The sequence below is a fragment of the Notothenia rossii genome (genome assembly GCF_949606895.1).
Source record: "Notothenia rossii genome assembly, chromosome: 1".
NCBI classification, from domain to species: domain Eukaryota; kingdom Metazoa; phylum Chordata; class Actinopteri; order Perciformes; family Nototheniidae; genus Notothenia; species Notothenia rossii.
Window position 1 is genome coordinate 82,150,814 of NC_136912.1, and position 23,121 is coordinate 82,173,934.

At 40.7% G+C, this 23,121-nt stretch overlaps 1 protein-coding gene across 1 annotated transcript; it reads left to right on the forward strand.

Annotated features, from left to right (window-relative positions):
* Positions 1–139: 139 nt before the first annotated feature.
* ppp1r2 (protein phosphatase 1, regulatory (inhibitor) subunit 2) lies at positions 140–22,801 on the forward strand. The gene is made up of 6 exons (XM_079689302.1): positions 140–521; positions 15,731–15,838; positions 16,303–16,386; positions 18,181–18,290; positions 19,563–19,760; positions 20,324–22,801. The coding sequence occupies exons 1-6, from the start codon at positions 391–393 to the stop codon at positions 20,341–20,343; spliced, it is 651 nt and encodes a 216-aa protein (XP_079545428.1). The 5' UTR covers positions 140–390; the 3' UTR covers positions 20,344–22,801.
* The last annotated feature ends 320 nt before the right edge of the window (positions 22,802–23,121 follow it).

Sequence of the window (23,121 nt, forward strand, 5' to 3'; positions counted from 1 at the left end):
CCAATATAAATGTAGGAAGACATACCATACAGCTACATATACATTTATGACACAGACATTTCCGAGCACACAAATGCAGCATTTGTAATCGCGTTTCAAAGTCTCGCGATACTGTGAGCCTAGCTGACCCGCTCGTAGTGCTGTTCCCCCCCCCCCACCACCAGTCAGTGAACAACCGGAGAGTAGCTAGACATGCAGAACCGCCAGTGCACGTAGGATATACCACATATTTCTCCTGAGTTTATGAAAGAGCATTGAGTTATGACGGGGAGCATGTTTAAAATAGAACCTATCTTTGTTCATTGAGTCGCAGGAAGAAATAACCGAATCAGAAAATCTCTTGAAGGGAAGAAATAGTTGCGCGCCAGGTCTGATAGTCAACGTGTGGGAATGGCATCTCCCCGGCCGATAAAAGGCATCCTTAAAAACAAGAACAGCGGGACAAACGTCAAATCCCTGCCCGAAGAAGAACCGGGAGAGAATGCCGAACAAGCACCTGTACTCTCGGAAGATGACGCACAGTAAGTTTTGCTTCGTAAGGCTGGCGGCCAGGTTAGCTAGCTAAACACTTGTTAGCCTCTATAACGTCCCTCCCCTATCAGGATAAGTGTAGCGTTTACATCTCTTGGTTGGCTGTATTATGTAAGTCAACGACATGTAATCTCTGTTTGGACACTTTTTGGTTCTATGTTGTGACTGAGGTGGTTACTCGTCCCTGGTAAAATGTTTTCGGCGTGTCGCATGTGTATCCAAGAGCTAACCGCTAGGAGCCGTGTGTAATGTTAGCTTGTTGGCGACAGGTAACGTTAATGACGTTGTAACGGATGTTTACATTGTTAGTTAGGGACCCTGAAATACAACTCTCTGACTGACGTCTTCCCTAACGTAGTGGTTATTTAAACAAATCTGGTTAACAATTATAGTTAAAAAGTGAAAAACTCCACCCAACGATGACCATAATAGGGCAAATGAACATCAGCCTTACCACAGGTCGTCATAGGGCTAACGTGTGTAGGTATTGTTTAGTAAGTAAGATAAGAAGGACCTTTATTAATCTCCGTGGGGAAATTCAGGAGATTAAAGTGGCAATTGACAGAGTGAAAAACATTACAGTAGAGATTCACACGAGTATAATACAATTATATAAGTATCTGTTACAACAAGATATCACAACAAGGTCAAACTTTGATCATCTGAACTTTTAAATTGTTTTTTTCTAGAGCTTTCTTCAGTCACTTGTTTCAGAATTGCTTTCTTCAGTCACTTGTTTCAGAATTGCTTTATTTGTCCATCAACGGGGACAGTATCACAACAGCAGAATAGTGCAGATAAGTAAAAATAATAGGCACACTTTATTAAAGGTCCATTTCCACTGATCATAATTCCATTGTTGAGGTATACTAAAATACATTTATACTGTGCAATTTTCCAAACTCACATTGGTTTCGCATACAGCATCTCTGTAAAGTATGTGTATTCAGCAATTTTCCAAACTCACATTGGTTTCGCATACAGCATCTCTGTAAAGTATGTGTATTCAGCAGTATTCACTCTCTCCACTAAACGGCTCGTTGCAGCTCTTGCCCCCCCTCCCTGTGAGCCCAGTGTGCTCCGTTTGGTCGGGACGTTGTGAATCGCGCTGAACTCCGTGGAGGTGTGGTCTCCTTGTTTAGCGATACACAGCGAAACACAGCCAAACTCATCCTGAGCACACACAAAGTCACAGCAGAAGTAAAAAGAGTAAGTGTGCCTTGATAAGGAGTAAGAAAAAGGTTTAAAGGTTGATAAACGCTGTGAGAATGGGTCTGCAGAGAGAATTTCGCCGCGATCCCAACTGTCTGTTATCAGCCTGCAGCCAGGGAGGAGAAATCAGCAGAGCTGCCTGCACTGAGTGTGTGTGTGAGGAAGTCCATGGATTGGTCAATTTTTCGACCAATCCGCGGGGGCTTAACATAACGGCTCCGCGGACGTAACGTAACGGCTCCACGGATTGGCCCATTTGCGGCCAATACGGCTACTGGCCATTCCTACGCCACAGCACCCAGGAAGTAAACAATGGACACCAACGAGGCGTTTGGGGAGGTATTTTCTGTTTTAGAGTTTTACTCGCTACAGGGTGTACTTTGAGGGTTTTGACTATGCACACTGTTTACATACATAAAAACCTTCATAAGACACAAGGGGACGGGTAATAACCGGAAAAGCATGACATGTGTCCTTTAAAGGTGGGGTAGGTAATTTTGGAGAAACCAGCTCGAGTGCGCCAGAATTTGAAAATACAAAGCCGGAAAAAATCTGCCACTTCCTTACAGAGCCCCTCCTCCAACACACACAAAGGTGCACATGAGCAATGAGGGCACGAGATAAGTTTGTGCACAGATGGAAGGCTGGCAGGCAGGTAGGCCATCCAGTTATTTAGCCGGGCCGGCTAAAATGATTGGTCGTGCTTTTTACAGTACTAAGGCTTCCACAGAATAATTTTTTGAATGGATTTTTTGTCAAAGCACTTAAGATATTGATTGCTATCGGGATGTTAAAAGCATTCCATGGAATATAACAAAAAGTGTATCTCGAGCCGGTTTCTCAAACTTACCTACCCCCCCTTTAATAATAAAAAACACAATAGGTAAAAGCAAATACAACATTGTAAAAATTAGCAGTATATTTATTTTAAAAAATTGACCATATAAAAGTAGCTGTTAGTGTTAACAGATTGTTAATAAATTGAATGAAAAATAAAGTGTAAACAGCATAAGAATAAATAAAGATGCAGAAAGTGTAAGACAAACAGCTCATTGTCTGCTACAAGTTACATGATCAAGATCAAGGCTGACCAAAGGCCACTTACATATTTGAGGGTATTGGCAGAGTGTATTTGTTAATCTTTGATAATCTTTAATTAAAATATGTGTTGCTCTGAGCCTATGACAGGCCATTTGAGCCATTGAGAAAGAAATCAGTCTAAACCAGTGTGTAGACGAAGAAGAGCTGGGTGAGTTATGTTTCTTGCGGCAAGCACTTGATGTTTTATCTGACACTGACAACGGTGTTAGCAGCCTGCACAGGCACTAAAGCACCAGGCAGCGTCAAATAAGAGGCACCAATTTGTGTTTAACGGGTCACTAAAAAAATCCTATTCTGATGCTCTTACATCCACATCTGCATTAGTTCTCGTTCAACCATCTCCACATGCGACTGAATATTTTTCAACATTTTCATTATCAAATTCAGAATCTAGTTTACTGCCAGGTACGTTTATACATAAAAGGAATATACTAGGGATGCCAGCGATTATTCGAATATTCATTACAGTCTCCATAATCGATTATTATTCGCCAGGGCTGTCGATTTTCGATTTTGATCATGGTCAGTTTCTGGCATCCCTAGAATATACTGTATAGTACATCAGTATGATCTGTCAAATCCCCTGTTTCCTCAACACATCACATGTCCCACATAGTCCAGGCACCCACACTCTTAGAAGGGATGGGTAAAAAATGACACATGTGTGTATCCATAAGATGCTTTGCAGGGCTTAATTTCTATCCTCATGCTTTCCAGTTTGTTAGTTTGGTTTGTAGTCTAGGACATCAAACTAAAATAGTGTGTGTGTTTGACACTTCAGATATGGAGAAGAGCATTACTGGGGAAAAAAGATGGATTATGCCAGTACACGTGACTGACTAGTAGGGGTGTAACGGTTCACAAACATTTTGGTTCGGTACGTACCTCGGCTTTTTGGTCGCGGTTCGGTTGGGTACGTTTTCGGTACAGCAGAATTTTTTTTCATAAAACAAAACATATATATATATATTTTATTATTATTAAACTGTGAATAATGTATTCACTCAAATAAATACAAAATATAATAAAATAAACATTAAGGTGCAGCATTTCGATGAACTGAAATAATCTGTATTTGAACTTTACTGTACTAGTACTCACAAAACATAAACTATTAGTTTTGGATTTTTCAGGTAGCGCTTTGCTAACATGGCAACATAAGGATATTTGGCGTTTGTAATAGCTTTGGCTCGGTCTGAACATTTTGCGAGTGGTGGAGGCTTAAATGCTAGCGGGAGTTGGGTTTGCACTTCTGTCTTTTTTCTTTTGGTACCGGTGATATTCCCGTTCGAGTGATGCCTTTTCAAATCAGTGTGCAAGTTTGATGTATTGCCAGCCGCGTAACCAATTAGGGATGTCCCAATCACCTTTTTTTGCTTCCGATAATTTGATTTTGACAATTTGCCGATACCGATTTTTCCCAATCTTTATGCAATGCATTAAGAGAAAAAAAAGCATTCAAGTTGTCCCTTAAGGTTATTTTTTTTATTTAAATTGGATATTCTATCCAACATGGATATAGCTTCTTTCTTTCACAGCAGCATTGGATCAGTTCAGTTGTGCAGCATTGGATCAAAACAAAATAAACCTTTCAGTACTCGTTAGCTTACTGCTACAATTAGACACTGCGCCCTGCCCACTCTGTTGCCAGATTTGAGAGAAATAAGCAACCAGGTCTATGAAAACAAGCCCCAAAGAAGCAACACATACATGATGTTCTGTAATTTGAAACCAAAACTAAGGCCTCAGGACAGAGTCCTGCATCGGGTCGGGTATCCGCGGGTACCCGACGGGTGACCCGCAAAAAAGGTGATTTGCGGGTGGTATTTTTTCAAACGCTTTTTTCCGGGTTCGGTTCTGGGTAAAACAAAGATGATGCGGGTCGGGTTGCGGGTGTTGCATAATAAATATATTTAAACAATAATAATTTAGTTTAATGTTTAAATCCTCAGACCTCTCCTCCGCGGGACCGAGCATAATCATAACCTCTGCAGCGCATCAATCTGCTGCTGAGCGCGCCACATTCTGAATGGCTGAGGAGAAGCTCTCTAGCGGAGAATACAGCATTTTCAATAACTCTTCATCAAGACCGAAATCCAACGCCTGGGAGGCTTTTGGTGTCATCCTAGATGGAGAAAATAACCAACATCCCAGGCTTTTTGAGCCAAATATGCAACTGCGTGTGTTAATAATTGCACGTTTTCACTGCTTATATATATGCGGGTTCGGGTCGGGTTGCGGATCTTGTGCCGGTGGGTCGGGTCGGGTTGCGGAACTAATTGGCAATATGTGCGGGTAGCGGGGCGGGTTCGGTATTGCACGTCGCGGGTGCGGGGCGGGAGCGGGTCTTGAAAATCAGACCCGTGCAGGACTCTGCCTCAGGATGACATTAAGACTTGAACATGGTCATTTTTGTTTTGTTACATTGAATACAAAATAAATAAATTTAAATTAAAAAAAAAAACCCGATCCCCGATTTTTTTCCTCCCGATTCCGATCTTTTGAAAATCACGTGATCGGCTCCGATCACGTGATCGGATCGGGACATCTCTATAACCAATTTTAGTTGGAGGATTTTCGAGCTGAACTTTATCTGCATTCGCCATTTCGATAGTTCCTCTTACTGACTAAATTTGAACGCATCCCTCTGACCAGCTCTCATAGTATGCCTCTCGTCCAATGAAATTACTTGCGTCCTGCACCAGCACCTGAGATTACTTCCAAAAATTTGTTCACGTTCTCAATTTTTTACGTTTAACGTTATATTCGTTCGGTACACGCGTGTACTGAACCGAAGGGCCCGTACCGAATAGTTTCGTACGTGTACCGTTACACCCCTACTGACTAGGCTGCATACAGTAATGCCACCAATGTGCACATTGTGAAAACTCTCCTGGGAATGCCAAATCAGCTATTAGTTGTCTAATAGGTGCCCAGCCTCAGGATCGGATTAGCAAGATTGGAAAGTTGGTTTATTTTCTGGAGCCGTGCCATCTCGTATGCATTGATATCATGGACTCTGAGACTTTTGCTGTGGCAGTGAGACTCAGCCTCAAATCAGCAGTCCCTGTTAAGTCATCCCAGTGTTGTGCTCTCCCAAAGATAACGCTCACAGCCTCTCTGCCCCCAGGAAGCTCTGGCCATGCAGGGTTCCCAGTGTGATGCGTTTGTTATGTAAAGGGGATTTGCACTGATTAGGAAGCCTCTTAGGCCATGACAAAAAACCTGCCCAAACACAAACATGCATTACTTTGCATTGTTTATATAGCTGCTGGTGTGCTGTCAAACTGTGTTAAAAACATATTTCCATGTTTTTAGCTATGTAGGTCATCCGTGAATGCACCTCTGAGTAATTGGGTAAAAATACCGGAGGCAATAAAGGGTGCATTTCTACGCAGAATGTTTTCTAATATTTCATACGTTGCCTTTTCAAATCCTATCCTTTACCATTGATAATGTGTTCAAGTGCCCTTGAGCAAGTGTTTCTTAACAAAGCACATGTGCCTATTAGAACACTATTACACAAGCTGGAAACTAGAACAAAATAAACCATTATTTGTCGTCAAACAACAGGGTTTTAAATATGTTGTGATTATGTCTAAAAAAAATAACACAAACATAGAAGGCCTTTTTTAAGATTTTACTTTTATTGAATTCTGTCTGAATACGATCAGGGTGCTGAACAGACACCGCCCACTTTCCAAATGCTCCCAAATATTCGATGCTTGCTGGAGATTCTGCCCACTGTAACAATCTGCTTGAGCGATATTATCAGTCAACTCTTTAGGGAGAATCATAACTAGATTGGAATCCCTATTTTAATTAAATGAAGGACTCATAAGAAAAGTACATGGCTATAATATGGAACTTCTGATCATTTAGATTAACATGCATGACACAATGCATAGTATACTCTATATATTGATACAAATATATAAACTTTATACAATTATATTCTCATGTCCTAAAGTTAGGCTTATTTGCAAGGTAAACAGCAGGTCTAGTCATTGATATCGGTCCTTAGAGCTGCAGTGTGTGGAAATCAATAGTGAATACCAGTCCATACATCAGTGAATAGAGCTTGTTCTGTGTATATAGACAACAATAGTATATCCAGTGGAGGAAGAAAGGGTTTCTGGGAGGATCATGTGTTCAGCCAAGCACCAAATCTGGACCTGACCATACTTGGCCGTGCTGCCACTATGAACTCTGAGTAAAGCAAATACACTCTTTTACATTTGTATGCATTCGGAGCATAGTTAGTCCTACATAGCTTTTTAATTGTAGTATTTTAACAATTTCTTGCATTACATGCAATTTTTTTATCCTCGATTGTAAAAAGGGCAAAAATTAGAAAATAAAGATTATGAAGCTTACTATATATGTACCATTGTTCAGAGCAAAAGTGCATACACGAGCTAGACTACAGCACAAACTGGCTTTCCTTCTTATCTGCTTTGATTGTCTTTTATGGCGATATCGTCGTATATTCCCAGAGGATATCCTGAACTAGCTCTACAAACACCTACGTTCCAGCATTTATTTGGTCGACCATCTGTCCCTGTTTGAACAATTCAGCTTCCCTCTGTAGATTTATGGGTAGAACATGGACATAAATGACATAACACTAAGTAAGTTGTTTATTTCTATTGGTTACAATTATGTGTGCAGTTATATACTGTTGTCTGAGAAGTTTGTTTATCATCTCAAACAGGGACAAGTGTACTGACAGCGCAACATCATACTTCCTGAATGAAAAGTAAACTATAATATTAGACAAATATGAAGAAGTTAAACTTTAAACATCCATGACTTAAACATATAAACCAGGATAAAAGCCACATAGTTGCACCTGCAAGGTAAATACAGGACAGCTGGTAAAAAAAACTAACACGTGTTTGAATGCGTACATTAACAGGTTTATGATATCACTGCCCCGTCTAAGACACGAGTGGATCTGACTTTAATTACATTTGTGTGTTGCTTAAAATAATACTTTGGCATACATTATGTGACAAAGTGTTGCACTACAGATACGGCTCGAGAAGCTGATGCAGATAAGGAAATATATGATACATTATGATTTGATTGATGATGTGATGTGAATGATAATGGGACACATCGATACCTGCTCTCACACTGTACATAATGTTACTTTGATCCGGTTACTTATGTTGTAGCAGATATTTAAGTAAGCCTTCTTAACGCTAATGTAATAATAGTCAGATTGCTCTGAAGATGGGAGGTGATATTCTATTCATTTTCATGTTCACACAGTCTGTGATTTTTGCCGGAGCAGGTTTGGTGTTCAGCATAAGTTACCATGGAGATCTACCCCGGTAAGAAGTGAACCAGCGTCGTAGGACAGAAAACCCAGAGTTAACCCTGAAGTTACCTCGCTAACCGAAAATCCGGCTTCGTAGTACAGGGCACTGGTGAAGTCCATTTAACTGAAGCCAAGTCTACTTATCGTTGGATTTTTTTATTTCTTTTTGTTCAAAAGATAAAAAAACTAAATTAAAGAGATTCCATGATAACATTGGAATTGTTGACTGTACAGGAGCCCACATATTTTATTTGTTTATGTGTCTTGCGGCTCCAATTCATTTCCTTAAACATTGTAAGGCATTTTAAAACCATGGCCACTGTTTTCAACCCATTAGAAATTGTCACCTTTTTGTTATCCCTCTAATAACCCATTATTATTTAGTGAACAGCGGTGTTCATGGGCCTCACACTCAGTCATATATAATTCATGCTTCCATGAAACTCAACCTCGCCGTCACTGTTTTGTGAGCCTCGTTCTGACTGTGTGACGGACAGGTTGACGGGTAGGCAGTGAATCTCTCACTTTCCATAATGTGGACAGAGCATTCCTCTCAGACCCCTCAGACATTTCACCGTCCTGTGTGCAGGTCAGCTGAGGTAAACCGCGGGCACAGGAGTTGAATAGAGTTTTTGTATTGATGATATACAGATTAAGTCAGTGTCAACAGGTGTCTGAACACCTCTGATCTACAAAGAGCCTTAGGATAAGGCAGTACAACTGAGTAGAAATACTTCAAGATCTCCCTCCTTTTCATCTCCTGTGTTCTTGGTAAATGATTATTATATTTACTGTGAATGCACCTATGGGTGTTAGTTTCTGAGAATTAAATGTAATGTTATAAATCATAAGTTGTAGCTGCAGATGTTTTGACTTTTGGCTTAACTTGGATTTACCGTAGATTCACATTACCACATTTGATTTGTCCATTTAACAGGGAAAATCCCTTGCATTTTTTTTTAGAAGCCATTGGCTTTTTCCTACACCCACCCTTTTTATGACCTTACGATTACCACTGATGGCTACAGAATTAAATGTAAAGTCCTACCTCATTACTCTGATCTCTAAATTCTGGAAAGATGACAGGAGCTTAAGAAAGTATTTTAGTCCTAAATCTATCACTAGCTATGGAAGCTTAGGAAGAAGCCAAAGCAGCAGTGGTTTGCACTTTGGTTAATTGTACCAAATATGAATATTGTCATATATTAGAGTTGCATAAGCCTGACCCCTAAATAATGTAATTGAATACATTTTCTAAATATTATGCATTGACAGTGAATCCTTGCGAAGCTAAGGTGGGCTGCAGCACCTAGTCAAACATTAGTCTTGTGTTGGAAAGGGACACAGGTAACATTGATGAGCGATTCCCCACATGCCTGTTACTTAATTCCTCTCCCGCTACTTTTAGCTCGATACTTTTTTGGGAAGCAGAATATTCTGTGTATTTGTGCCAGCAGCAGTCACTATGAAACGAGGACATGCTGCTGCTGCTGCTGTAAGTGGGCTCAGGCAGTAGTGGAGAGAGAGCTGGACCTCCCCTCACTACTCTCTATGCTACCTGATAGCACAGCTCAGCTCTCAATGATGACTCACTCTATTTAATGAGTCTCCCTGAGGTGTTATTTTGCCAGTTTTTGACCCCCCTCGAACGATAGTATCCATCACATAACAGATACAGCTCTATATCTTGAAGTAGCAGGTGCATTATTGCATTACCATTTTTGTATGATTTGCTCTGAATGAGGGATTGGATTTAAGAGGAATAGCGGTTTGCTGGAATTAGAACATGATTGGTTGTGTAACCACACGATCTATGACTTATCGTAACACACTTCCTGTCCCAGATATTACCCAGAGCCCTCTGCTGAGAGGGTATCAGAACGGTTCAGTATGTTGGTCAAGGACATTTTATCAGGATGAACAGCACTGGCCTATTTGCTGTCTGTTTTCACAATGTTTTCTCAAACGGCTCGGCTACCTTGCTGCTCATGAGCAGGCCAGCAGCTCAGTTCTGTTTCGGTTCATGTCAGTTTTACGTGCAAGTCTTGGCCTGAACCCTTTCATGAAGCAACTGAATTATTTGGTACCCAAACTAATTTATTCTTTTTAGATGTCTAAATTACTTTTGCGAAATTCAAGTTTTAAGGATTCAAGGAGGAAACCTTCCATATGAAGACATGAAGAGTAAATAATAAATGAGTAAACTGCATATATAGGGGTTACTTCTTCAGGCTGTATTTACCATGTCATTTGTAGATAAAAAAAACAAACAATTTCCCATATCTTAAGCAGACATACTGTCGTTCTAAACCCTTTGAGTAGACTACTGCACTGTATTCATAAACATTTTATGATCTTCTTCAAAAAGGCTTCAGAATCCAAAGCCTTATCTAAACTATTAAAACGGAGTGCTTTTTAATGGGATTCTCGCAAATGATCTGTACATGCGATGGATTAGTGCTGCCGAATGCAGAGCATGGTATAAATCAATATAATTGGTGTACGATTAATCAAAACATGCCTAATGTATAAGTTTAAGCTATGTGTCTCTACTACACTGACTACTATCTGCCTTTCAATTCACTTATTTAGCTCTTAAGGCACATTCAAGCTTGTTAAGTGAAGCTTAATACCAAAAGAAACATCCTGAGAATCAGAGTCATCTATGGAAATACACTTATCCCTGTTTACACAGCCAAGTTGATTTATGGACAAACCTGTGTGTGCGTGTGCAGCTGTTTGCTGCCGGCGTGAAGTGGTGCAGGCCACCGACAGTATCAGCGGTTTATCTGCATAAGAAGTCCGTTTTAATCAATGTATTTGAACTATATGGGTTTGCCACTTAGGACAACAGGAATAACATTAAAATGAATTCCTTCCTTTTCCACTGATTTACAGTTTACTGCAACCTTAAAAGGGTTCAGAGAGCTTCAGGAGGGAGATTGATATGGTCTGACATTTAATAATAATGAATCATTTTGAGTAAGAGGCATATGGGAGCTCTGCAGGCTTGCTGCAGCAGGTCCACTACCTGCTGCAGCAAGCCTGCAGAGCTTCCATTAGCATCTCTTCCCCTCCTACCCGTCTCCCGTGAGTATCTTCCCAGGAGAGGCTTAACCCAAGGCAGATGACTCCCAGAAGCCCCCTGGATTGGAAGCTATAGGTTTCTTTTCTTTGGTGTTTTATAATTAAAAGAATAAAAAGTGTGGTGGTAAAATAAGTAAACATTGTGCTAATTTGAAGTTTAAAACTGCAAAAATCTTTCACTAAAATGAGAAGAGGACCGTTGGGCTACAAGACTTTCAGGACATCAAAGCTCAAAATGATCACTAAAAAAAGAAACAGTCAGTTTAACAAAACGCTTGTTGAATGTTGAATTTCTTCTTTAAGGGCAAATCAATGTTTCCCTCTTGTACTGTTATGGCAGGTATTCTCTCTTTATCCTCTTGAGAAAAACTTCTATTCGCTGCTGAGTTAGACATTGTTTCTGTTTATTTCCTGCATGATGTCAAAGGGTAGCGAGGATTAGAGTCATTTTGAACAAAAAGCCCTGGTGGCGCAAGAAGAGGTGACAGCATTATTCTCCGGATGAGGATTGGATCATTTGGTGGATTAGGTCCCGGTTTGTTCAAAGAGGCGGAACCAAATCAACTCCAGAAAAGCAATCCTATCAAGTGAGACTGTTGTTTAACATTTGACCTCAATAACTCACCGTTGATCAGCCTGGCAAAGCAAAGGCTATGTCACCCTCTGGAAGTTGGAAGTCACTAAAACAGTGCCAATGACATTTCTGAGCTTTTGTGTTTGTTTTCTAAATATGCACTAGGGCTGTCCCGAATACCATTTTTCGGGCTCTGGATATTCGGTAGTAATCAGCAGCGAATATTCGGAACGGAGAGAATTTTTTAATTTTTAATAAAAAAACATTTTCCAAAAGGTTTCATAACACGCTCCGAATCCGAGACACCTGACAACACGATGTTAAGCAGAAGCGCAGAAAGAGCATACTATTACGATTTAAACTTATAAGATTTGTATTTATTTCCAAGCAAAGTAAGTGCACGTTTTTATCATGGGTAACGTTACTGTTTAAACGGCGGATAAAGCAGCTTCATCATGGCAACTTGACAACAGCTAAGCTAAGCTAGGCTACTACTGCAGGGGTGCCCACACTTTTTTGGCTGGTGAGCTACTTTTGAAATGACCAGCTAACCAAGGTCTACCAACCAAAAATAAAATCCCAAATTGCAAGGGTTGCTGAATAACACGTTTTATTTTTACATGGGATAACTACAATAGGGCTGCAACAAACGACTAATTTGATTATCGATTAATCTATAGATTAATGAAACGATTAATCGACTATTCGGACTACTACTGTGTGCCTTGCACAATTTGTCAAACGCTCTGATTTAGCCATCAACTTTTAGATTTAGTTTGAGGTTGTTTTAGGCATGTGGAAACTAACAATGAAGACAATAAAGATGAATACTTGATTCAAAAATACATATATTATTAAATTAACTTAACAAATTGTGAACAAAATTAACATTGCTTTTTATTTGAATTAAATAAATAATATTTCACATCAAAAGAAACAACAATGTTTTAACAAATCTTATTAAATAATCTGATGACAGAACTGTAAACAGAATAGCTGAAACTTGTAACAAAATAAATAATTCAGTTTCCACTAATCATTAACCCATGTTTGTATAATGTAGTTAACTCCGTGTGTTGCTGCTAGCATACATAACACCTGACGTGGAAACGTTACTCGTGGATGGGGCTACAGAGCTACTAGAAAGACAGTCGAACCCGGTGCATTCGTCCGTCTGAATGTGGTGCACTTTTGCTAAATGTTTAGACAAATTGCTCGTGTTACCGCCCTTACATGCTAAACACTTTTGGTGACGAGCATTGTCCACCTCAAGACGGGTAACATGTAACCACACCTTGGAGCGCTTCTCTCCACCATCTCCTCCGTGTGTTGCTGCATGTAGCAGATGCGTGTGTGTAAACTGCCCCGCCCCCTTGCAAACAGACGGGGGAGAGAGAGATCTCTTCTGGATTGGAAAGATAGAAAATACACCGACCATAGACGCATTTGTTTGTCTTTTTGCATGTTAGAAACGAGTTGGCGACACTAAGACTAAGAGATAATGTTTGTGTAGCAATAATACATGACCTTTCTCTTTCTCAACTCGCTACTCGGAGGGAAGTCGCTGTCATATGCCTTGTGAACACTCCGATAATGCCTCTCCACGTTACCTTTCTTTGGCAGAGCGACGCTTGCTTTACAAATAAGGCAAATAACCTTTGAATGTGACATCACAAAAAAAGATTCTCCCTCCCATTCTGTGTGGAAGTGGTATGTCTTTAGCTTTTTGCTCGTTCCCGCACTCATTTTGTTGTTTGTCTCTCCCGGCACTTGACTGATTTTGTATCGCTTTGCATTCTGGGTTAACAGACTGGAAAGCAATAGGTCGCTTTTTCTGTCAATCAAGTCAACTCCTGAATTAAGTGGCAGGGAGGCCAAGGGAGGAGGGATCAAAACCTGTTTTGTCTATTTTAACGGAGCTGGATTTTTTTTAATTTATGAATGACTCGCGATCTACCAGCATTGCCCCCCCGGTCGACCGCGGTCGACGTACTGGGCACCTCTGAAAGTCTTACAGCATCCAGGTGACTTTTCAGAGTTGTTGTGCCACCGTGGTAGGCCAGTGTCTTGTCGCATATTTGGCACACTGCCTTCTTCTTATCGTGGTCCAATTTTTAAAATGGTCCCACACAGCTGAAGTCTTCGGCATTTTGTGTTCAGGTGTGTGAAACGAGGTGAAGCGTGGCGTTCGTGACTGTGAGTGAAAGCGATTTCAGGAGCCCAGGCTGAGATTGTATATATTTCCGTATTTTAACAGTGCAATTCAAAAGTATAAATATAGTCAGGGGTGCACATAAGTGGCAACAATCTGAAATGCATACCTTCACTTGTGTCACAAAGCGCATTTGCGTACCGACGTACTTGTGAAGCTTTTCCAGAAGGCGGTTAGATCACCGGACGACAGTCGGTTTCCGTGTGCACAGACAGGGCTGCTGTTAACGTCGGTCTGCGCTAAAACAGCTGATCAAGTACCAAACACTGACTCCAGGTACTCATCTGAGTACCTCACTGAGAAAGTTTTGTGCACCCCTGAATATAGTATAACGGTACGTCCACACAGCAGCTTTAAACAAATCTTCCAACGGTTCTCTGCCCATTGACTTTGAATGGGGATGACGTCACTTTGCCTCGCTTTACGCCGAACTGCATTGTGGGGAAGAGAAGATTTCCAGGATTTTCAGGATTGAAAAGTTGAGCAATGTTCAACTTCTGAAGCTGAGCTGGAAGCGTCAGCCAATCAAATCCCATTTATGCAAATCTGACAGTTCAAGCGCTAGCCAATCAAACCGTTTCCAAGCTGGGAGAGCCAGACCGCAGTTCATTTCCTCATATTCGAAACGAGAAATTACGGTAGCAAATCACCCGGTTCTTTACGACCAGAACTATTTACCGGGATACAAACCGGAGGAACCAGGCATGGAGGGAGGTGGAAGAGACAGTGGGTGAAACTGGTAGGTTTTCGCCTGTTTGGGGAGTTTATATATATATATATATATATATATATATATATATATACCATCACTCACCATATATATATATATATATGGTGAGTGAAACTGGTAGGTTTTCGCCTGTTTGGGGAGTTTAAAAAAAACAAGCATTTTTTTTTTTGCTTTGTATGCCGGGGGCGGGAGATTCATGTGATTCGTTGTTGGTCGTGTTGCTCGCGAAAAATCCCCAAGCTCTCAGACACGCCCAGCTCCAAGATTGTCAAGATTTTTTCAAAGCTGCTGTGTGGACGTACCGTAAGGATATGGAAATTCGCTTTTATTGATAGCATACATTTAGGAAAAAAAAAAAAAAAAACGAATATCCGAATAATGAAATTGGAACCGAATAGTTGGCCAATGAACAAATATTCGGGTACAGCCCTAATATGCACTTGTTCAGGCCTAGATGAAATCGGGTGTTAGCAGTTAGCACAAGTCCAGGCCGAAATGACTGATTTACAATATAAAGCCTAAAGATGATCAAATGATGCTTAAAACTTTAAATCCTATTGGAACTTCACTTCATCTAACTTGTTAAGAGAACACTTTTTGTTTTCATCACATATAGAACACATTTGATTTAGTGGAGATGCTTTTTAGTGAATAGCAAACGGAGTATCTCAAATAATGTAACCATATGTCCCTTCTAAATAAATGTAGGATAAAAGGTCTATTCTTTCCTAGAAGATCATTTCTATTTATTTAAATCCAACTTTATTTATATTCTGTCTACCAGACAGCTTTTGTCAAGTCACTCTTTAGGATATGAATGATCTTGATCACTGAGATTCTCAGCATTGAACTCATCGTGTGGTTGGTTGGTAGCTTGGAAACAGTGGATCCAAATGGAGTGTGTTTCCATTCAGCCGTCGTTTTCTTCTCACTGAACTTTCTTTGATCCGTTTGCAGGAAGAAATCCCAGAAATGGGACGAGATGAACATCCTGGCCACGTACCACCCGGCCGACAAAGACTATGGCCTGATGAAGATCGATGAACCCAGCACTCCTTACAACAGGTCAGAGCCCCTTTGTCTTTGCCTTTTTATAACATTTGATTCAATTGGTCTGAAATTATTTTTGAAAATAATTTTGATATTACATTTTAAATGAAAAGCTATCTGAAGACATTCCTTTTTGGGAGGTTTTTAAAGACCTCCTCTACACTAAGAAATAACTCCGGATCATTTAAAATAAGAGTTTAGACTCCAGTGTGTGTATCAGTATGTGTATCAGTCAGCAGGTTTGGGATCCAATATGCCAGCAGAGGGAAGGTCACCCTTGTCACTGACCTTTCCTCTTTCTCTCCTCACTCTCCTCCTTCCTGTCTACTCTTACCTCTGCCCTCTCCTTTATCCTCTCTACCAACTTGACTGTTTGCCTATCAGCAGCTGTTTATTTTGGTCATTTCCTTTCCTTCCTAATCCTTCCTCACTCGCTTCATTTCCGGCTTATCTTTATTCAGTTCATTTCTCTCTTTCAGGATGGTGGGGGAAGACGAGGATGAAGGGGCGCTGAGTGACTCGGAGGGCCACAGCGGACTCGCAGCGGACGACCTGGCATCAAAGTAAGATATGTGACTGCAGGGAGACTAGAACAAAGCTAGTGCAGTGGTGTGAAGGGGAGAAAGCAAACAATGGAAGAGAACACGATTAGGTTTGCCACTGTAACAGCTCTGCTGCATTTGAACATTTAGATGTTTCTTTAGTTGTTCATTGTGTTCTGCAGAGATATGTAAGCATTCCTTCACTCCAGGACTTCACTGCTTCTGTCTTGGACAATGCTCCAGGCTGGGTTGACTAAATGTATCTGGACAAACTTCCTTTGAGAGAGAACTGAACCTTGTTAAAGGTCAGCATCAGTATCCAAACTACATTAAATGTGGCGTGTCCTCAGACTGCTCAGACAGCATTATGATTCACTGTTCTCATTTTGACACTTGCTGATCAACAAACAATGGGTTTATGGAGGTTTCCCAACAGCCTTGAATTTCAGGGGATACACGTCATGCGCTGTGAGGAATGGCTCTGACTCTCACAGCATGTGTTGGTGCCACAGACTTTATGCTCAACAGATCTAGAGAAATGACAAACACTTGTGTTTTGCTTGTCTAACTAAACGTCTATGTGCTTCCACAGGGCTTGACTCTGCAAGCTGTCTTTTCAATTTGTATTTACACAATTTTTTGATAAAAATTACTTTTTGCGCAACCACTTTAGGAGTGTCACAGTAAATATAAATACTTGTACTGAAATACTTAAACATTGCCAAGATATTCTCGTCTTTTCCAACTGAAAAACTGACTTTAAGTCAAACTATATGAATCATCTAATCTGAATACAGAAGTGAACATGTCGTCTCTTGGACTTTTTAAAAGCAATTCACAGAGGCAGGAAATGAAAAACTAAATCGTTATTGGTAATGGATGTGTCATTTGTAAATTGTCTAATTTCTACTTTTTCCATCTTTCATATTTTTCTTTTCATGCTTCTTGAGGAATATCAAGCTATCGTTGCCTCTCTGCTGTAACACTTGTAAATTGCAGGCAGCTTGAGGAGTGTGTTTGCTGTGGGCCAGATGCAGGGATGGGATGAGTTAGTAAGAGTGTATGCACAAAGAGGATAGTGATTGGCTCCAAGCTTTCAGGTCAATTAGCCGCCTTTGCATCCTTCCACACGGAGTGCCTTCCATTGTTTTACACTGAATGCTCCAGATAGAACAACAGCTGCTCTACTCAGTCCTCTTGTTGTTTAATCTTCACCACGTCCATTCTCAGTCTCTTCTCTCATCCATCATTTATTCAGCTATGCTTTTTGTAGGCCCTCTTCTCTAATTCACTGCATCACCTTCTCACTTCCTGTCTGACTGTATCCACCTTGGATATCTGACACTATGATTGGTGTGCTTTGAAAGTGCAGGGACTGACTTGTCTCCTCTCTGGGTGAATGTGAGCGCTCTGTGAGAGCGGTTGCACAGTAGAGCTTCCCCGGGGCAGCAGCACCGAGTCAGTGGCGTCCGCTGAGCCGTAAACCATTATTCAGTGTGTGCTGTCGGAGCTCTTTGTGAGCGTGAGAGGCGGGGATAGTAACTTGTTATTTTTGTCCCATGCTTGAGTACTCGCACACGCCTGCTCACATCTCTTCCCTCCCTCTCTGCCTACTCTCTCCTCCCCCTCGCCCAATATCTCTCCATCTGTCTCTTTTTGTTCTGTTAATAGAAATCCATTTCAAAAGTTTTTTTTTAATGACTTTAGGAGGACGTTTTGTTCGTCTCATGTTAAGATTCTATACTCATACTAGCAACTCATTTGTATTTCTTATTAACGTATTCATTCTTCCTGTGTGTGTTATGTTCTTTCCAGGCTGGTAGCTGCCGAGGGCTCAGAGCCTCGTTTTATGAAGGAAGAAGAGGAAGAAGAAGATGAAGAGAGCAGCGAGGAGGAGGAAGAGGAGCTTTCTCCTGAAAATCAAGGTAAACATAGAATATCTTTTTTTAAATTAAACACATCCACACCTATTGCTGCTTTTGTACGTCTCGTCCCCGTGTCAGATTATCAGGATGTCCCACAGTTCACCTGTTTTTATTTTTACCTTTACACTCCACCTGAAAGTGTCCTCTGCAGCTGTGAGGGTGACTCCATGCAGAGCGCAGTGTGCTGGAGAGGAGACACATCGCTTTGGAAAGGGCTCCAGCGTTCTGTGTGCTCTTTCAAAACACACACACACACACACACACACACACACACACACACACACACACACACACACACACACACACACACACACACACACACACACACACACACACTGTGTCAGTATGCGTTTGCCTGTTCCCTGACCTTCTATGTATAAACACACCTCTGTCCCATACAGAGATGTCAGTTAAGCTACACACACACACACACACACACACACACACACACACACACACACACACACACACACACACACACACACACACACACACACACACACACACACACAAGCATTTTACCAGGTGTCAGTGGTTGCTTGTTGTTTCACATTTATATCTGAACTATTCATGTGAAATCATGTGATCAGTCTGGAAACTGCAAATCGGATTGAAATAATCCAACTGCGGAGCTGCGACCTCACTTTTGGACTCGCGGTTGTAAACATATTGTCCCTCCTTTTTAGGTGTGTTTTAAGATGATTAGAGCTGCAGATAAAGACTTGCTGATTCAAGTATTCTTTCGATTTGTTAAAGGTTTGCTGCTGTGTTTTGGATCTCAAATATCCAAATGAATTAAACAAGAAAAAAAGTTCATACTTTCTTTGCTTTTGAAGTTGATTTCTTGCGTACAGAAAAAAAATGTTTCATTAGACATCACATTTTAGCTGCCCATAATGAAATAAACCACACAAACCAAAACAATAAACACTTTATTGCTGCTTGACTGCACAGCCTGGCAGTGCCATAAAGTCTGTCACACCCTCCTTCTACCTTTTTATTATAGTGCATAGCTATCGATCTCGAGGTTGCAGCAAACACTTGAAAGTTATTGTTTTTGAAATAAGCCTCCTAAGTTACCTTACTGTCCCATTTAGAGTCTGACCCCTTTCAGAGTAAGTTTATCAGAAACAATAGAAACGCAGGAGAAGACTTTTACTGAGCGTCTTCCAAGTGTTCCAAAATGAATATTTGTGTCAGTAATGCTGAGAATAATTACACATTCTGCATGCACCTGTTGCCTCTGGATAGTTCATTTCTTTTCCTTTGCAGCCAAAAAGACGCATTTCGTGATGATGAGGAAGATGCACTACAATGAGGGCATGAACATCAAGTTGGCCCGGCAGCTCATTGCCAGCGAGCTAGAGGAAGACGAGGATGCGGACGAAGAGATGGCGGACGACACAGAGGAGGCGAAGGAGGAGACGAGGGAGGAGACGGAGGAGATCAGTGTGGACCCGCCACAGGAAGGTGAGGAGAGCTGGACTCCGTCACTGTGTGTTCTGGATGAGTCGTTTTGAGTATTTGTAAAATGGGTCTATTTGTGTAGTTCACCCTTCTGTTGAAAAGAAGCTGAAGTGAAAAGGTTCAGACAAATAGATTTCATGGATAATTCATGCCGTCAGTGTGGAGGTCATGAAATTAAACAGTGGCTGTTCAGTTGTTGTGATCAAATTAATAATTCATTACACGAAAGAGATTTGGACTGACTTAGTGCAGGATTAGTTCTTTGTCAAACTCGAAATAGAGTGACTAGTTTTCAGTTAGAAAAACAAACGTAGGAAAATGAATTCAAAACAAGAAAAACCCCAGAAGAATTATCAAAATCTCTCACTTGAGGGCAACTTTGTAATACTGCAGACTAATTGTACTAGGACATGAAGAGATGTGACCCACTTTTAATAGTCAGAACTTTTATCAATCCCCCCAGCTACTTTATTTGGAGGATCAAAGTAAAAAGAGAATAAATATAATTGGTGAAATATTATATTTATGTTTCTATTCTGACATCTGTCTGCCTGTTTGTTCTCCAGCTGATTCTCTGGACTCGTAGACGAGGTCCCCCCCCCACCCCCCCGCCCTGTGTGTCGGCTCAGGATCCCGACAGACGCTGCTCTGATTTTAAAGCTGCGCCGTACAGCAGACACCGCTTCACCACTCATGTAACAAACCTCAACAGCCAATAACCTCCCGGTCACCTGTCTGTCTACTGTTCCTTAGAACTGTGCAATATAACCTTCAAACTCTCTGCTTTTTAACTCCCAGAAGCAGTACAACACACAAGAGAACTGTTGCCTCCCCCCCTACCCCATACCCCCCCTCCTCTCCTGTTGCCAAGAATTCCCCCTCCTACCTACCTCCTCTGGACTGTCGTCGCACTGAAGGATATGTGATTCTGACCTTGGAAGGAGGATCAAAAAGAAATAAAACATTAAAAAACCAACTGCTGAATACCAGGGCTCTCTCTGCGTCAGCCCTGCAGGAAGCCAGGGGAAACCCCGCGGTCTGACTACAGATATCCGAGACATGGCACTGATTCTGGGTGCACTTCAGACGGTTCTTATTTTTGTTTCACTTTGTTTTTTTTGCACATTTTCTTTCCACCTTCAGTATATTTTGTGATTTAAAAAGTTGGACAGGGTGATGACCAGAGAGGTTTGTTGTTGTCCCTTCATCTGACCTGGTACGTCATGTAGGCTCTTCATATTGGATTAATAGTGTTAAGGTCACTGAAGAGCTATGTCTCTAAAAGCACAATATGGCCTACATTATCAAAATTCAAAAAAACATCCAAATTTGACCTCATACAACCATGTGCTGTGGTTTCTCATGTTGATGCTTGCAGTTAGCTGTTTGGTTTAAAAAAACACCGAGTGTGAGTATTATATTGGCATGATGCTGATTTCTGCCCTGAACTTATTACATTCTGTCTTTACGAGCAAGAACACCACATTAAAGCTTATTTCAAATCTGGCAATACAACAAAAACATGTATACCTCACAGAATCTACACAACATAGGTATTTTAAATCTACTTCTCAATTTGAAGTACAAGTTTTCTTACAAGAGAAACTTGTTTTGTATTGGTAAAAGGTTTTAACATTTAATGAGATTTTTCCAAATTAGATTGAAAGAAAAGCTGATAATTAACATTTCAAGCAGTTCAGTTAGTTAGTTAGTTAGGCCCCGGAGTTTTTCATAGTCATAGGATAAGTGAAATCGGCACGTATAACCTTTATCTCTTTAAAATAGTAGGAGGGACAGTGTCTCAGTCCCATAACAGCGTGCCGTCTGTCACCATGCCACAAGGCTCTTATGTAGATCTGACACAGAAGAGACCAGCGCTCTCGCTTTCAAATGGTTTCTAGTATCTGATTTGTCATCGACCAGGTGAGAGTACAGCTTTTTAGGAAAGTTTAATCTTAAGGATTGTGTTAACTTATCACCCGACTTCATCACACTTGTATTGATTGTTGTCTGATCTACTTAAGTGTCTTGTGAGATGCAGCTTGGGAATGTCGAAGGAAGAGTCGTTGTGATGCTACTGACTTTAACAAAGCAGACGTCGGCAGTGGCGTGAACCGCTGAGGCTAATTTGAGGTGGATTTTGTAATGTGAGGGGTTCTTATAAGCGTCGTGAAAGTCTTAAAAAATGTTGGATTGGACACAAATATTGAGTAAGAGAACAATGGTCCTAGTGCAACCGAAATAGCATTTTTAAGTTTTTGACTGTCATCGATGAGTTGACTATACAGAGTTGAATGATTGCCTTGAGAGAAACGTATATAGGAACCCTGAGTTCTGTGTGGTGATCTCTTCATTTTCTTCTGGCCCTTTAATTCTTCACAGTGACTGAAAGTGTTGAGCTGTGTGTTATAGAAATACAAAAGATCATAGACCAACAGTATGACTTCTGCAAACTTCTCTTTGCAGTGAATTTGGTTCTTGTATTTAAGTTCTAGGTGGCGGTTTGGCTCCATGGCGGAGGTTAAAGCCTCTTTCTCTTGGCCGTCGCCACCAAACAACCAGCTCTCGTCTGAGCAGTTAAATATCACATGAATATTGCAGCAAAAGAGGAATATGTGTGGAAATACAGATGTTGATGATACTGTTCTATTGTGTTCTATGAATTGGTGAACAGATACGAAAATAAGATTGGTTCTCGCTCAAGACAAAAGGACAAAATCGTCCGAATGGTGACTAACATGATCACTCTGTAGGTGGTTATAATGTCAAATGTGCCTCTTATGTATTTATGTACATGTGTGTAAAAATAACAGGCTATGCTCCGATTTACTGTTTATTTTCGCCTCATGTCCACTGTCTTGCTTTTTCATACTGCACTGCTTCTGCCCTGTTTGGTTTGTTTTCTAAGAATGACAGACTGTTAAGCACTGTGTGTGTGTGTCCCACAAATGACTTGGATGTCCAGTTTGCATGTCCTTAATCATCAGATTGCGTGTATTCTGTTATTGTTTTGTCGCCTATCATTAAACAAATGTTGTTAGGAACTCTATTCTCCGCCTCATGTTTGATCTAAGGAGTCAGAATTATATAAACCGAAAACATGCATAAAATCATTCTTTGACACCTTCTGTCTGATTAAAGCCTCTAGCTTCTGCAAATAAATGTCAGTCTCTGATCATGCGCTGAAAAATGTACAATTTTAAAGTTTTATCCCATGTAACTAATCATCTATTTTAGCAGTGATGCAAAAAAGTACACGTCCCACAAAAACATGAAAACATACTCTATTATTATTTTTCATTTAGTTGGTTTATAGAAAAATATATTAAAGGATTATAAATGAAATCAAACATCCAAACATAAA

Coding starts and splice junctions, on each gene's coding strand:
- ppp1r2 (XM_079689302.1), top strand. CDS start 391: ATGGCATCTCCCCGGCCGATAAAAGGCATCCTTAAAAACAAGAACAGC. Junction 15,839..16,302: donor CCCAGCACTCCTTACAACAG/GTCAGAGCCCCT, acceptor TCTCTCTTTCAG/GATGGTGGGGGAAGACGAGG. Junction 16,387..18,180: donor GCGGACGACCTGGCATCAAA/GTAAGATATGTG, acceptor TGTTCTTTCCAG/GCTGGTAGCTGCCGAGGGCT.